The 16141-nt window shown below is 54.6% G+C and overlaps 1 protein-coding gene across 2 annotated transcripts; it reads right to left on the reverse strand.

Annotated features, from left to right (window-relative positions):
* Window positions 1-400: 400 nt before the first annotated feature.
* On the reverse strand, window positions 401-5340 carry LCN1 (lipocalin 1). Of its 2 annotated transcripts, none has more exons than XM_010372753.1 (7): window positions 5197-5340; window positions 4594-4724; window positions 3330-3400; window positions 2655-2765; window positions 1703-1804; window positions 1474-1500; window positions 401-590 (listed from the first exon to the last, which is right to left on the reverse strand). In XM_010372753.1, the coding sequence occupies exons 1-6, from the start codon at window positions 5284-5286 to the stop codon at window positions 1475-1477; spliced, it is 531 nt and encodes a 176-aa protein (XP_010371055.1). In that variant the 5' UTR covers window positions 5287-5340; the 3' UTR covers window positions 401-590; window position 1474. The 2 variants fall into 2 exon arrangements, with proteins under 2 accessions (XP_010371055.1, XP_010371054.1); XM_010372752.2 differs by having other exon boundaries at window positions 409-595; window positions 5197-5338.
* Window positions 5341-16141: the final 10801 nt, after the last annotated feature.

The following is a 16141-nucleotide window of genomic DNA, read 5'->3' on the forward strand; positions in this document are numbered from 1 at the left end:
ACACAGGCCTGGTGGGAGGGAGAGCGGATCCCTTGGCCTCTTGTAGTTGGAGGGGTTCCTGTTGATCCAGGGGAGGAATAAGCCTGCCTGTGCTCCCTTCTCTTGCTGGGGTTGGGGTGAGGAAACACACCAGGCCTGGGCTGCCTTTTTCTTTTGGGGGGGAGTGGGACATTAGATACCCTGGGCGTCTGACCTGCAGGAAGCACCCCGGAACCTTCAGGCTGAGTCGCCCTGCCAGACCCCTCCAGGCCCCTCGCACTGTTGGCCTGTGGCACCCACCATGGAGAACTGGGCCTAGGCTGGTCCCCTGTCCTTCCTCCTGCTTCCCATCCCCTCCCTGCACCCAAAGGAGCACCCAGCCAGCACCCCCCACCCTGAGGAACCCCACAGACAGACGGAGTCACTGGGAACTGCTGAAGCTCTTTATGGAGAACCAGGAGAGGAGGCACAGGGCCAGGGGAAGGTGGGGGGTGGTAGGAAGGGGTGCAGCCGGCCGGGTTCTGCAGGGGTGGGGAGCTTTTCCATATCCCTGTGAATGACGGAGGTGCTGGGTGGTGCTGTCCTTGGGTTGCTGAGGAGCCAAGGTGCCCCTGCCCTAGAAACAAGGGGGGAGGGTGAGTGAGGCCATGACAGGGAGGGTGGGACGGGGATGCGACGTGGGGGCACATACGGGCTCTTGGGTGCTGCAGTGTGGGGCCACATGCAGGCTCTCGGGGACTATGGTGGGGGCACACACTGGGCTCTTGAGGGCTATGGTGGAAGGCACATGCGGGCTCTCGGGGGCGATGGTGTGGGGGCACGTGCTGGATCTCAGGGGCACACAGGGGCTCTTGGGGGCTGCAGGTGGGGGCTCCAGCCTCCAGATTGGAGCAGATGGAGCAGGGACCACCCCCGTAGCCTGCTGACAGAGCTCCCTGCTGAGTGAAGAGGCATCAGGGTGACTGCAGGCCAAGGGGAGGGTGCGGGAAGGACAGCGATGCTGTCTGGGATTCTGGCTCTGCCCACACCTTGGGCGAGTCTCCGAACTCTGGTCCCCTTGTGCAGCCAGCAAGGGGTCCATCTGACACAGCGAGCACAGGCACACCTGTCACTTTGCTGAATCTTTGAGCAACTCATCAGGTAAGCGAGGTCACAAAGACAGCTGAGGGTGAGGGGTGCTGAGGAGGAACCTGAGTCTCCTGCCTGCTCCCGCCCACGGGGCTGGGGGTAGACACCATCTCCACTAGCAGCCAGCAAAGGCTGGCTCAGTACTGTGGGCTTCTCAGCTTCCCAGGAGTCACTCCCAGGGCAAGAGCGGAGGCTGGTGCCCAAGTGCGGGCAGCTCAGGAGAAGATCTCCCACCTGCCTGGCCTAGGTGAGGTGTCTCCCACCCAGGTAGGAGTGTGGTGGGTGGGAGAGACCCCAGGGCCTCTTAAAGCACCACGGAGCCCAAGGCTGGATTTTCTCAAATGTCCTCTAAAGCTGTTCACTCACCCTAATCGCTCCCTGGAGAGCAGGTTTCTGCAGGAAAAGGAAGCACAGGTGAGTCAGGAGACCCCAGGAATGCAGTCAGGACTGGGGCCCCTCAACAGCCACCAGCTCCACCACCCCAGGAAGGACAAAGCCAGAATTAGACGCAGCACAGTTACACGCCCATGCAATGCGGCTCTGCTGATGTCCCCACGCGGGGACATGGGGGGCTCTGTAGGGCCATGCCTCCTACCGCTCTGCCTGGGGATGAGGATGCTCTCTGAGCTGAGTCCGCGGGCTCCTGCAGCCTTCTCAAAGTCCTCCAAGGCTTCCAGGTTGTTCTCGGGGTCTCTGCCTGTGGGTTCCAGGGCGAGATGTGGGTGGTTGAGGCAGAACTGGGCAGTCGCCGGCACCCTGTCCTGGCCTGGAGGCCTGAGCTGGGCTGGGGAGGGGGACCTCGCCCACCACAGGGGGACTTGAATCCAGAGGCCCTCGGGCTGGCAAAGTGGGACCAGGGTGCCGTGCACGGCTGAGAAGGCTCCCGAGGCAGCAGAACTGGGAGAACAGGAAGGGCTCTCCGTCCATCCCCAGGCATCTCCCGGAGTGAGGATGGACGGCAGGACAGGCCCACCCTGGAGGAAGCGCCTCTCCCCTCGGGGCCACCAGGGCACTGCCTGTCCCATTCCTCTGTCATTCGCCCACCCCTGGATCCAGGGAGAACTCAGGAGCCTTCATGGGCCTCGACCTCAGACAGGGATGGCGCTGACACGTCACTGTCTGTGGCAGCCACAGCATCCGGAATTCAACACTGGGAGCTGGAACATTCTTTCCACACAGACTCCTGCTCACATCCCCGTTCCTCTCCCCGCTGGACACCCCGCAGGAACGCGCTCAAGGATGACGCTGCAGGGAGCTGCCCCGGGGGAGGGCCTGGCCTGCCCTGGGACACGTGTGACCTCTGAGCCCCTGTGCCGACAGCCGCGGCTCCTTCCTGCCTTCGCTGCAGAGACCTAGGCCGGGACATCCGAAATCTTGAACTCCAGGGGTGGGAATTGGGGCCTTTATCAGGAAAACTCGTCCTAAGGAAACTGCAGCGGGTTCCTGGGTTCCACTGGCTTCTCCCGTGGGGAAGAGGGTGCAGGAGGCCGTGGGAGGAGGGAGGGCGGGTGGAGGCTTGGGCTGCAGGGTGGGGGTGCGGGACTCACCCACAAGCTTCACCCCTCGGATCGGCTTCCCGTGCAGCTCGCCCTCACAGTAGAAGATGTAGTGGTCCTTCACGTGTGAGCTGATGATGTATGTCACGTGCTTGCCCCCGTCTGCAGAAGGACAGCAGCACAGTCCTGAATTAGCCACCGGGCCCTTCAGAGAGGATCCCGGGACAGCGTGCGGCACCCGGCCCAGCAAGCCTCGCAGCTCCTGCACCCTCCCAGCCTCCCAGAGCTCTCCGACCCAGGTTCCCCACCAGGCCTGAGCCCCAGGCCATGGGACCCCCACTTCCCAGGAACCTGATGCACCCGAGAGGCGGCCACATCCCAAACCAGTGAGTCACCAGGGGTTCCTCTGGGTATGAGGTCTGCGGACGTGGGAGTTGGGGTGCAGCACCCCGCAGCCAGATACGACTCTGTTCCTGGCCCTGCCGGAGCCACAGCCAGGGCTACAGGGAAAGCCCTGAGGGTCCGCCCCGGAATAAACCCGTCACACCTGGTGTCTGGGGTCAGGTATTCAAGTCTCTAACGCAAATTGACCAGTGGGAGAGGAGAGTGGGCTTTTAGTGGAGTCAGGGGCAGCAGGCCAAAAGGCCACCCCAAAAAGGCACTGGCTGCCCCCCCAATTCCAGCATGTGTTCGAGTTCAGGCTGTGGCTCAGGCTCCAGGACTCACTGGCGGTGTATTTTCCCGGCTCGTCAGTTTTCTCCAGGACGACCTTCACCTCCTGGCACTGGCCGTTTATCCTGGAAAACAGAAGCCCCCTGGCAAAGTGGCCCTGGCCTGTGCCTCCCCTGGCCCTGGAGCAACCACGCTGCAATGCCCTGCAAAGGTGGCCCCGAGTCTGCCACAGGCCCATAGAGGAGGGTGCTTCTCTGCATCTCAGACCCAAGCACCAGCGGCCCCTTCGGGTCACACGTGGCAGTTCCCGGGGTCTCCCAAGGTGGCCAGGAACTCTGCACCACTCCTCCTGGTGGCTGCCTTTCCAACCCCTCCACCCCCAAGACATTTCCTGCCAGAGGGACCCAGGCCGCCTGGTTTGCAGGCAGTGCCTGTGGCGTGGGCCTGAGCCTCATCCCACCAGCTGCATTCTTCCTTTTGGAGACATTCAGGGACAAGCCCCACATCCATCATCATCTGGCCCAGAGAAGGAAAGGTTCAGTTAGGGGTTTTTGGAAAAAAAAAAATCGGGGTCAGTTGCCAGGGTCAGTGACTTCCTAAGGGTCAGCCCCCAGGACCGAAGCACAGGCACTGCATGTCACTCAGGAGGGAGCCACTCAAGAGGGAACCACTCAGGAGGGAGCCACTCAGGAGGGAACCACTCAAGAGGGAACCACTCAGGAGGGAGCCACTCAGGAGGGAGCCACAGGGGTTAAACCACACAGTTGTGCAGGTGGGAGCCACGTGGGTGAATCACACAGGTGGGCGGTCAAAGATGTGAGCCATGTGGGTGGAAGCAGCACAGGTGAGCTCTATGCAGGGACTTCAAGGGGGTCTTCTCCATGGCGTCCTCTGCCCCCTCTTCGTCATTCTGCAAGCCCCATCCCTGCACTTCTCCAAAGCAGAAGTTTACTGCCAGGACTGCGAGTCTAGGGTCTGCAGGCCCTGCCCGCCATCTCAGACTCTGGTTGGGGGGGTAAACACCTTTTCCCAAAGAGGCCTGCACGTCACCAGACATTCCCTAGTCGGAGGAGGAGGTGGGTGGTACCCAGAGCTGCCACTGGTAGCCCACAAGATCTGATCCGGTGCCTCTGTCCCCTCAGGCCCCCTCCAGCCAAGGCACTTCAGTGGTACAGTTTGCCCTCGAACATTGCAGGCGGGGCTGAGAGGGGCCTCCCAGCAGGTCTGCCCACCTCCCCAGCACCAGAGCTCTCCTGGGTGGGGAAAGGGAAGGCCCTAGACCAGGTTGCAGGCTGCCCAGCAGCTGGCAGACACTCACAGCATGGTGGCCTTGGCTTCCAGGTTGCCCCCTTCCAGGATTGTGAGAGTCATGGGTGTCACCGATTCCAGATTCATCTCAGGGAGCTCCCTGTCCACCGTCATGGCCTTCAGATACCACGTCCCTGACACCTGGAGAAAGTTCCTCTCTATCAGGCTCAGGCCAACCGCTCCAGAGCCTCCCCTACTCTTCCCTGGCCTGCAGCCCCCAGACTCTACTGCACCCTGAGGGCTGGAGACGGGGAGCATTCCCCAATCTAACCCACCCAGAAAACACCCAGCACCCTCGCCAGGCCCACCCGAAGGTGGCTCCAGCCCCTACAAGTCAGCCAGGACCACAGGGGCTGGAGCCACCCCTTCTCCCAAGGGAGAAGTGAAGTCAGCCAGACCCCCACCCTCCCAGTCCTGCCCCCTCTGTGCCCCTGCACTCCCTCCCCGACCAGCCCAGACCCCTACTGCCCCATCTCATCATTCCCTCGGGGCAGGACTTTAACGCCCAACCCAAAAATGAGGGTCTCCTTGGATGGGGGAGGGATGGGGTCTCCATCCAGTCTCAACCTCACCCCATGCCCCCTCCAGCCCACCCTTCCCATCCCGGCCTCACATCCTGAATCTCCTCGTCTGAGGCCAGGAGGTGGTGGGCCTGCAGGGCAGCAATGAGGCTGAGGCTGATGGCCAGGAGCAGGGCCTTCATCTCTGGGGTCTGAGTCCACGGCTGCCTGACAGGTCGCTTGCTGGGGCTGGGAGAGGCTGTGCCACTCCTCCCACAGCCGCCCTTTATACCACTGGGCTCAGGGTCCCCCAGGGACCTGGCACAGGTGACTGACCAATCCCTTCCTGGATGCAAACCACGGCCAGTTCTGCAGTGGAGCAGATAACGTGCCATTGTTGTTGGAGGCTGTTGAATAACAGCTTGTTAATCCCAGAGGATCATCCGGACAGGACCAGGTCCAGAGGAGCAGGTTTGCAGATTTCACCTGGGAGGAAACTGAAGGGAGTGAAGGGCGTGCAGGCCTCCTGGTGGGGACGTGTGCAGCAGTAACAGGCACCCTCCAACCATCCCACACGCACTGATGTGCACACTGCCAAAGGGATTGCAGATTGGAGTCTGAGGCCCATGGGCTTGGGTCTCGGCTGAAATTCCTGCATCTCTAGGCAGGTTACTTGGCCTCAGATTCATCATGGAAAAAAGAGGGACCCTCCTGTGTGAACACGGTACCGTGTGCACTTAAAGAGGGTGTTCACACTCCTGAGCACGGTGTGCAATAAGGAACTGCTCTGCCCCACACACAGAGCAGCAATAGGTCAGACAGACAGAAGATCAAGACAGGTGTGTGTGTGTGTGTATGCATGTGTGCACATATATACATGCGCACACACACACACACTCACATGAAACCAGGAGTGGAGGAGAAGCACAGGCTGGTGACGGGGCAGAGGCAGGGGCCTGTCAGCCCCAAGTCCCAAGGCAGGCAGAGAGGGCCTGGGTCCAGCTCCTGGGAGTGATGGGAGCGGCTTCCCTGACTCCAGAAAGGAGGCTGAGAAACCCTTCCTGACACATCCCAGGGCTGTTACTTCTTATAACTTAGTGGAACTCTGTGGGCATAGGAAGGCAAGAGGACATCGACACAGCCTGGAGAGCAGAAGCTGAGACAAGCCATCCTTGGAAAGGGTGACTTTATCTGTGACATCCTCCCCATCACTGCAGAGCAGAAGCCTGGGACCCAGGGCAGAGGCTACGAAACACTGTTAGACGGAGGACAATGACAACAAGATAGTGGAGAAAGGCAGAAATGCAGAGACACAATATCCTCACCTTGAACTGAGCAAGGCCAGGTTCCAAATTACCCAAGGAAACCCACACTAAGAAAGGCAGGCTAAAAATGAGCAATTGGTACAGGAACTTACATCAGCCAAGGAAAGTCTGACACACACGTTAAGACTGCAGGAGTGGCCGGGCGCGGTGGCTCAAGCCTGTAATCCCAGCACTTTGGGAGGGCGAGACGGGTGGATCACGAGGTCAGGAGATCGAGACCATCCTGGCTAACACGGTGAAACCCCGTCTCTACTAAAAAACACAAAAAACTAGCCGGGCGAGGTGGCGGGTGCCTGTAGTCCCAGCTACTTGGGAGGCTGAGGCAGGAGAATAGCGTGAACCCAGGAGGCGGAGCTTGCAGTGAGCTGAGATCCGGCCACTGCACTCCAGCCCGGGGCGACAGAGCGAGACTCCGTCTCAAAAAAAAAAAAAAAAAAAAGACTGCAGGAGTATGATCAAGATGCCTAGAGATTTAAAAAATATAAAGTATAAAATTAGAACTGGCCAGAATATAAGAAACAAGGAGAGACAAAATAGAAATAATTACAAATCTTGAAGATGAATAATAAAGTGAATAAAAAACTCAATAGACAGGTTAAATTCCAGACTTGACATAATAGAAAAGAGACTTAGTGTCATGGAAGATAGTACTAACAATATCAATGAAGACAGGAAAATTTGAAGGAGAAATTGAGGTGTTACAGATAGATTCAGTCTCCAGCCTGGAGCTAGGAATAAAATGAGTGGAGGAAACCAATCAGAGTGCAGCAGCTCTGAAAACACAACACACACACAGACACACACACACACACACACACACACACACACACATGCATACACACATACACACATGTACACACACACATGCATACACACACATGCATACACACACATGTACACACACGTACACACACATACACACACATGCATGCATACACACATACACACATGTACACACACATGCATACACACACATGCATACACACACATGTACACACACGTACACACACATACACACACATGCATGCATACACACATACACACATGTACACACACATGCATACACACACATGCATACACACACATGTACAGACACACGTACACACACATACACACACATATACACACACCCACACACACATATGCATGCACATGCATGCCCACACATGCACACAATACATGTGCACACATACAAATGCACACCCACACCCACACCCACACACATATACACATACATGCACACACACGCAGGCATAGACATGTTCACATACACCATGCATACATACATGCACACATGCACACATACACACATACACACATGCCCACACATGCACAAAGTTAACACACATGGAGAATAGATCAAGAGGCTTCAATATAAACAGAATAGGTGTTCCAAAAGAAAAACATTTTCTAAAATGGCAACAAAGCAATGTAATAGCTCAGATTTCTTCAGAATTGAAAAGACGTGAGATCCCAGATCTAAATTACAAACCAAGAGAAATCCACTCCTAGAATATTACAGTGAAGTGCAGAACATCCAGGAGAGGAGAAAAAAGTCAAAACGACCAGAAAGAAGAACCACAGTACCTACCAAAAACGCAGGTGTCAGCTGATGGCAGACTTCTCAATAGCAACGCCAGAAGACAATGGAGACAATGGAGTAACGTCTTCCAGAAGACAATGGAGTAACGTCTTTAACAGACCCAGGGGAAATAACATTTACCTTTGAATATTATTCTCAGCACAACTTTCATAAAATATTGAAGGCAAAATAAGGACATCTTGGACATTAAAAAGCAACTGAGGTGCAGCGTGGTGGCTCACGCCTGTAATACCGACACTTTGGGAGGTCAAGGTGAGGTCAGGAGTTCAAGACCAGGCTGACCAACATGAAACTTGGTCTTGACTAAAAATACAAAATTATTTTTAGTCAAACCCCATCTTGACTAAAAATACAAAATTAGCTGGGCATGGTGGCATGCGCCCGTAATCCCAGCTACTCAGGAGGCTAAGGCAGCAGAATCGCTTGAACCTGGGAGGCGGAGGTTGCAGTGAGCCGAGATCATGCCATTGTGCTCCAGCCTGGGCAACAGAGCAAGACTCCATCTCAAAAAAAATAATAGGCCAGGCGCGGTGGCTCAAGCCTGTAATCCCAGCACTTTGGGAGGCCGAGACGGGTGGATCACGAGGTCAGGAGATCGAGACCATCCTGGCTAACATGGTGAAACCCCATCTCTACTAAAAGAATACAAAAATCTAGCCGGGCGAGGTGGTGGGTGCCTGTAGTCCCAGCTACTCGGGAGGCTGAGGCAGGAGAATGGCGTAAACCCGGAAGGCGGAGCTTGCAGTGAGCTGAGATCCGGCCACTGCACTCCAGGCTGGGCAACAGAGCAAGACTCCCTCTCAAAAAAAAAAATAAAATAAATAATAATAATAATAAAAATTAAACAACAACAACAACAGCAACTGAGAGCGTGTACCACTCACTGGCTTCCATCAAAGGAAGTTTGAAAGGAAGAATTTTAGCAAGTCTATAGCAGACCAAGGTCAGGGGAATAAATGATGTCAACAAAGCAAACTACCTGCTGGTAGTACAAACACAAATGGTGCAGACTTTGATGGGGGGAGGAAGGTTCTGTTTTACTGGATATTTAAAGAGAGCGAAATGCACACAAAACACACTTGTGCCCACATGCATGGGTTCATCTGAACCAAAAGATGCATGTTAAGCACAGGAGAACAGTGATGTATGGAAAGAGGGAAGTGGAAAGGGGTGGGCAGGGATAATACATGTTCAAAATACATAAAGAAGATTGTTAGACAAAATCATGATTTATTTTTCATCAGTATAGATGAAAAGGGGGCCAACATGAAAACAAAAGCACAATCACAAGAAGATGAATCTGAAGCACAATCACAATTCATGAATCTGAAGGCATACTGCATCAAAACGCAAGAAGCCAAAACAGACTGAAGAACAAAGGGGTCAAATCCAGTCGGAACGGGAGACGCCAGCACTTCTCCATTAGAAACAGAGGCCGAGGCTTTTAAAAGTTCACACCAATGTCGAAGATTTGGAACCAAAATTGTAAAGTATACAAAGATACTGCCTCAACAGCTAAACAATTATATTGTTATAATTGTTACAGTGAACAATTCTTAATTGTTAATTCTTCTTAAGGACACATAGAATAGTTTTTTTTTTTTTTTTTTTTTGAGACAGAGTCTCGCTCTGTCACCCAGGCTGGAGTGCAGTGGCCGGATCTCAGTTCACTACAAGCTCCGCCTCCCGGGCTTATGTCATTCTCCTGCCTCAGCCTCCCGAGTAGCTGGGACTACAGGCACCCGACACGTCGCCCGGGTAGTTTTTTGTATTTTTTTTTTAGTAGAGACGGGGTTTCACCGTGTTAGCCAGGATGGTCTTGATCTCCTGACCTCGTGATCCGCCCATCTCGGCCTCCCAAAGTGCTGGGATTACAGGATTGAGCCACCGCACCTGGCCTGAATAGTTTTAAAGTAGGCCACATACCAGGCAACATGGGGAATTTCACAGAACCAACACAGTAGAGCCTGCCCTTTGTACATACAAGGCAATAAACTAAAAAACAATGAACAGAGTGTTACATAACGAGAAATATAAACTTCAAGTCTACAGCCTTAAAAGCATCTATTATACAATAAAGACGTCAGGACAGAAGTCCTCTCTGTGTGAAAAGTTCTCAGTCATGAACATGCACGAATGCCCCAGCCAGCTCTGCACTCCTTTGGTGGCCACCTCGCAAAGGAGAATTGATCAGAGCCGCTGCTTACGGGGCAGACGCCCATGGCAACATCACCACACACACATCCATGACGGCGGCCACGTGTGTCATGCTGCCCCCAACTGATGATGAGAATCTAATCTGAACCTCACGTCAAAGGGAAGGCTGGGTTATCTTTCTATTCTATTTACAGGAAATCTTTTTTTTTGAGTCAGAGTCTTTGCTCTGTCGCCCGGGTTGGAGTGCAGTGGTGCGATCTCGGCTCACTGCAAGCTCCGCCTTCCGGGTTCATGCCATCGTCCTGCCTCAGCCTCCTGAGTAGCTGGGACTACAGGTGCCACCACCATGCCCAGCTAATTTTTTTGTATTTTTAGTAGAGACGGGGTTTCAGCGTGTTAGCCAGGATGGTCTTGATCTCCTGACCTCGTGATCCACCTGCCTCGGCCTCCCAAAGTGCTGGGATTACAGGTGTGAGCCACCGCGCCCGGCCAGGAAATCATTTTCATAGGAAGCAATAATCAAGGGGTAGCAGCCAAGAGATATAGAAAAAAATAAGTTTGATAGAGGGATGCCAGGGAGTAACTAATCAAAATCTTGTTTGTTTCTTCCATTTGATGATGTTTAGTGCACCTATCAGCTTTTTCATGTGTGAGCTTTGTGATCTTTTATCACTTCACATAAATATTTTATTTTCCTATCTAATTTCGATTCATATTGCTATTATTATTTATAGTAACCCCTAAATTTTACGTATATTTTAAGCCCTACAAAATCCATCTACTTCTGGCTATATCTGCGAGTTTAATTTCCTTTTAAAATAATCTGAATATATACCAAGGAGATTTTCTAATGCCGGGCATGGGTGACGGGTATTTTTATTCTCGGCTTGTTTCTGGGCACTGAAATAGTCAGGATTAGGACAGCGCACCACGGAGAAAGTGCGCGATGTGCTGGTACCTGCAAATCATGAGGAAGGGAGGTCGCGTGAATTGCACGTTCTTTTATTTGGATTGTTGCTACTCCCACGTTACTGTCAATATTTTTTCCTGGAGTTTGAAAAGCAAATGCCCCAAGGCAAGCACACAGGGTGCAGGGGTTGTGGTGTCCCGAGAGTGGGGCTGTGGGTGTGGGCAGGGCCTGGACCCCCCGCACTGCGGCTCCTCCTCTGTCCCTGGGCTCCGTCCTCCTCGGTGGCCTGCAGGGCCTCTGTCCACTGCTGGGCCACTGACTAGGCTACAGAGAGACGGTGACGGTCAGGCTGCTCGGATCCCCTGGGCTAGAGGAACACGGGAGCCTTTCAGCCACCCCACTGACCACCCATGGGACAAAGGCAGAGTGGCTGCCTGGTCACGGAGAATGAGCAGCCCCACGCCCTGTCTCCTGGAGGCTGGCGCTCAAACGAGTAAAACCAGGGAATCCTGGGATTCTTCCTGCCCAGACACAAGGCTCTCGTGGAGTCGCTTCCTGACACGCGTTTAAAGGATGCACACTTGTTATAAATCTTAGAAAGCTGAAAGAGGGGAGAAAATCACTTCCAATCCCACCTCCCCAGTGACTCACTTGCAAGTTGGAACCGTTTCCTTCCTGTCTTTTTTCTAACAGAGCGTCTTGCGTGGATGCGGTGGCATAGATGTGTCACCTACAGCAGGACGAGCCGCAGACAAAGCTCCTCAGACACTGGATTAAAGAAGGAAGAGGCTTTTTATTCGGCCAGGAGCATTGGCAGACTCGCGTCGAAAGAACCGAGCTCCCCGAGAAAGAAATACTTGGCCTTTTTAAAGGCTTACAACTTTAAGGGGTCCACGTGAAAGGGTCGTGATAAATCGAGCAAGCGTGGGAAACGTGACTGGGGGCTACATGCATCAGCTAACAGAACAGAAAGTTTTACATACATGCTGTTTTTCATACAGTGTCTGGAATTTACAGATGACACAAGTAGTTTAGGTCAGAGGTTGATGTTATTATTATTACGTTTTTTAACTCCTAGGGCCGGGTGGTGGTGCCAAGGTTGTCTGGCTATTTATCTTACTTTTGTTTCTTTCTAACTTTTTGCTTTCTCTCTTTCCTCCTGTCTTGTGAACTAGGCAAGGTGGGGGGAGGAGGGCAGCAGGAGTAGTAGTGGTCTCCTTCCTTACACCCACCTGGGACCGAAGGAAGCCACAGGAAGGACACCCAAGGGCCTTGTGGCATCTCTCTTGTGCCCTGCACTTCCCCGGGACCAAAACCAAGGGCAAGGACAGCCGTGGTGGGCAGCAGCCCCTCTGCTGGATACTCCACCTCCTGCCCCAAGGCTGAGGCTCCAAACTCTGCCCCCCACTGAGCATCCGATTTCCTGAGTCCCCTCCGAGGGCTCCGGGATTTGACCTCGAAGTTCCTGCCCGCCTGAGTCTGTGTGTTTTAGGCCCGCATGGCCTCTGTCCATGCCCTGCGTCCACCCGGCTGCTGCCATCCTTCAAAACCCAGCCTAGTCCCACCTCCTCCAGGAAGAAGGGGCCCTGCCCATCTGGCCTCCGGGGTGTCTTGGGCCAGGGCAGCCACAGCGGTCCCTGCACGTCCCCGTCACAGGTGGGTGCCTGTCCTGAAGGAGCCCAGTCATCCTGACAGGCCTCGGCCCTCTCTGGCCACCCAGGCTCCCTCGCCCTTCCGGGGCTCAGCAGAGGCTCTTGGGGCTCAACTGGGCTGAGCGGAGTCGCAGGTGGTGGAAGAGAGGGGCACTTGGCCATGGGGGCCCAGGGCATGGCAGGGGGCCCAGGGCGCATTTGTAGAGGGCCTCCTTCCCGGGAAAGGTCGCGCTGTGTTTGTGTTCCGGCTCGCTCTTCTGCCTGAGTTCCTCCGAGGCCCTGGCTTATCTGAACACAGGACCCTGTGTGCCACAGTATGCACCATGTCACGGTGAATGTCACACAAACAGGAACGTGCCTGGAGGCTGCCTGGACCTGTCCTCCTGCCCATCAGCTGCCAAGATGATGCTGTGGACACGGCCATCCCCACCTGCTTCCCCACTCATGGAGCTCCTCACGGGCTCAACATCCCCCTTCCAGAAGGCTGGTTCCTGGAGGGAAGTGGCAGGCAGTGCGGCCGGCATGGGGTCCATGAGCCAGGGGGTGGAAGAGGCCCCGTGACACGGGGAACACACTAAGCTCCTAGGCTAGCTCTTCTCCTGGAGGACCGGACGCCCTCGCTCTGCACCTGGGGAAGGGGTACACAGAGGGCTTGAGGCCAGCGCAGGAAATGCCCCTTCAAATCTTACTCCGGGATTGGCACTTTCCTGGAAGACCCCAGGAATAAGGAGAAGGAAGAGCAGCGGGGAGGGAGGGAGGGAGTCCCAAGCCAGGTGCCACAGAGAGGGGGCGGTGTTACTCTGTCCAAGTCATCTCCTGGGAAACTGAGGCCCAGCCAGGCAGAATCAGGTCTCCTGGCCCCAGATACCACCCGCCACTCAGGCAGTTGCCACCTGAGAGGCTGGAGATGTCTGAGGTGGGGCCTTCAGATCACGAGCCATGTGGAGGGAGGCCACGTTCCCCGTCCTCCCACCTGCACACACACACCCTCCCCCAGGTGAGCTCCAGGAAGTCCCTCTCTGCGGTGGGGGTGGATGCTAATGTTCTGTGCAGCTCTTTGGTTCGGTGAGTCCCTGCTGGTGAAAGGGCTCAGAGATGTGGCTAAAGCCTGTACCAGCCTTGCACTTCCACGAGGGAGGTGTTATCCTCGTGCCCCTTTCACGGGAGAGGAAGGTGAGGCTGGAAATGGTGAGTAAGGGGCCAAGCTCGCTCAGAGGCTGCATGACCCCAGCTCACACCCGCCAGCAATGTTAAGCGGCACTGGGAGCTGAGAAGGGCTGAGGGCGCCACGCCAGGGGTGGACCCGGTCCGACCTTCCCCCTCCTCTGAGGCTCTCTCCTTCCTTCCTGTGTTGGCCTTTGGAGCCCACAGTTTCAGCATCTGTCATGGACCCCACTGCATACCCAAGCGCTGCTGAGGAATTTAACTCCGGCTTTTGAATTTTCAGTGCTTTCTGATTTGTAGTCTCAGAATCAGAAGAGGCTACTTGCCCTAAACGGAACATGGTATATTTGCATTTCAGACAATTATACGTTTGTAAGAAAAAAATGCAATTTGTCTACAGTCACCCCCTCCATAGGAAAGAAAAGAAACCACCCCAGGGATTGTGACTGGGTTGCCGTCAGGTGTGTAACTGATTTGGGGATAAGTCTCCCATCCCTTTGCTTTCCACTACTCTGTGGCCCCCGCATCCTTCAGGGCAAGCGGCCTTTGCCTTGTGAGCATCATATATTTTGGGGGCGTTTCCTGGCCATGTGGTAGACCCAAAGGTGAGAATGGCCCCAGTGGTCCTGGGCGGATGTGCACACTGGGACGATGTTAGTGCAGGAAGTCAGGGCCCTGTCGGGCCTGGTGGTGGCCCACCCAGTATCCATTCCCCTCCCTGCATTCCCCCAACACACCGGCATCCTCATGGATGGTGACCATGCTCCCCGCTCCAGGGCGCATCTGATTGATCTAACGGGGCCCAGTCCCTCTGGTCTGTGATTGCTCTGAAATAGGCCAGGGAGCCCAGAGAAGAAACATGCAGAGAGCATCTGAGAACCACAGCAGGGGACCTAGTTGGGATGAGCCAGCCCTGGGGACCTTGAGGAGACAGGCAGGAAGCACCCAGTCCTTGACGCCATCACAGAAGCCTGCCCCATGCCTGTACCCCAGCCACGTGGGCCACGCAGGGCCAGGTGGGCTCAGCAGTGTGAGGCGAAGCATGGTGCCTGGCGTGGATGCCACATGTGTTGAGCTAGCTGTGCTGTAGACAGGGCACTGTGGACACGGCACAGCAGACAGGCAGGGGATGTGGGCACTGGGAGGGGGAGTGATGACTGGTGTGAGCGCCTCTGGAGAGGGTGGTGCTGGGTAGCGAGAGGTCAGGGAGGCAGTGGGGGCTTGGGACGGTCACCGGCCACGTCAGAGCAGCGTGGCTGCTGATTCCCACACGGAATGAGGCCTCTTGGCAAAGCAACAGGACGTATCTTTGAAACGGCAGCATCTGACCTTTAAAACAGTGGCAAGTCATGCCTGTCTCAAACGTTTAAATCCTTGCCTCAAACCATTATGCGGCTCATTGCACCCGTGGAAAGCCAACATCAATACCTGCGTGCACACTGGCCTCCCTGGCTTGGCTGTTTTATGGGGAAATGGGTCTCAGTCATGCAGCTCACTGCACCCCTGGAAAGCCAACATCAATACCTGCATGCACACTGGCCTCCCTGGCGTGGCCGTTCTTTGAGGTCGCTGGCTCGAAGCCCCCAGCACTGCCAAACGGGGAACCTGGCAAACCCAGGAACTCCAAGGCTCAGCTCAACAGCCACACCCTTCCATAGGCCAAAGGAAGCAAGAGCTTTATTTCTTTCTCACTGTTCTCAGGGATTCATTGTCTTAGTTTCTGTTTTTTGTTTTGTTCTGTGTTTTGGGAAGGGGGCCATGTCACAGGTTACTATAGAAACAAGCCCTGAACTAGATGGGTGACGAAGCTGTTACTTCTCCGGGAGGCTCTTCGATCGACTTGAACCGATTGTGGGGCCACTCTTTAGAAAACAGGCGTTTTTGCTCTGGGAACACTTTTAAGTTCTTTCTTCTTCCTTTGCCTCAGTTGGAGGCAGCATCGCTTCTCAATCACCTCTGATCACTTCCTTTTAACAGCTTTGTTGACATATAGTTTACACATCGTAATGCTCATCCACTGTACAATTCAACCACTCTCAGTACATCTACAGGCCTGAGCAGCCACCAGCACCATCTAGCTTTAGAATGGCCCCACTACCCCAGAAAGATCTCTCACGCCCCTGAGAAATCAATTTCCAATCCCTTCTCCAGACCCTGGACATACGAATCCACTTGCTATCTCTAGAGACTTTTCTATTCTGAACATTTCATGTAAGTGGGATCATACATATGTGACCTTTTGTGTCT

Source organism: Rhinopithecus roxellana, chromosome 16, assembly GCF_007565055.1.
Source record: "Rhinopithecus roxellana isolate Shanxi Qingling chromosome 16, ASM756505v1, whole genome shotgun sequence".
Classification (NCBI taxonomy): domain Eukaryota; kingdom Metazoa; phylum Chordata; class Mammalia; order Primates; family Cercopithecidae; genus Rhinopithecus; species Rhinopithecus roxellana.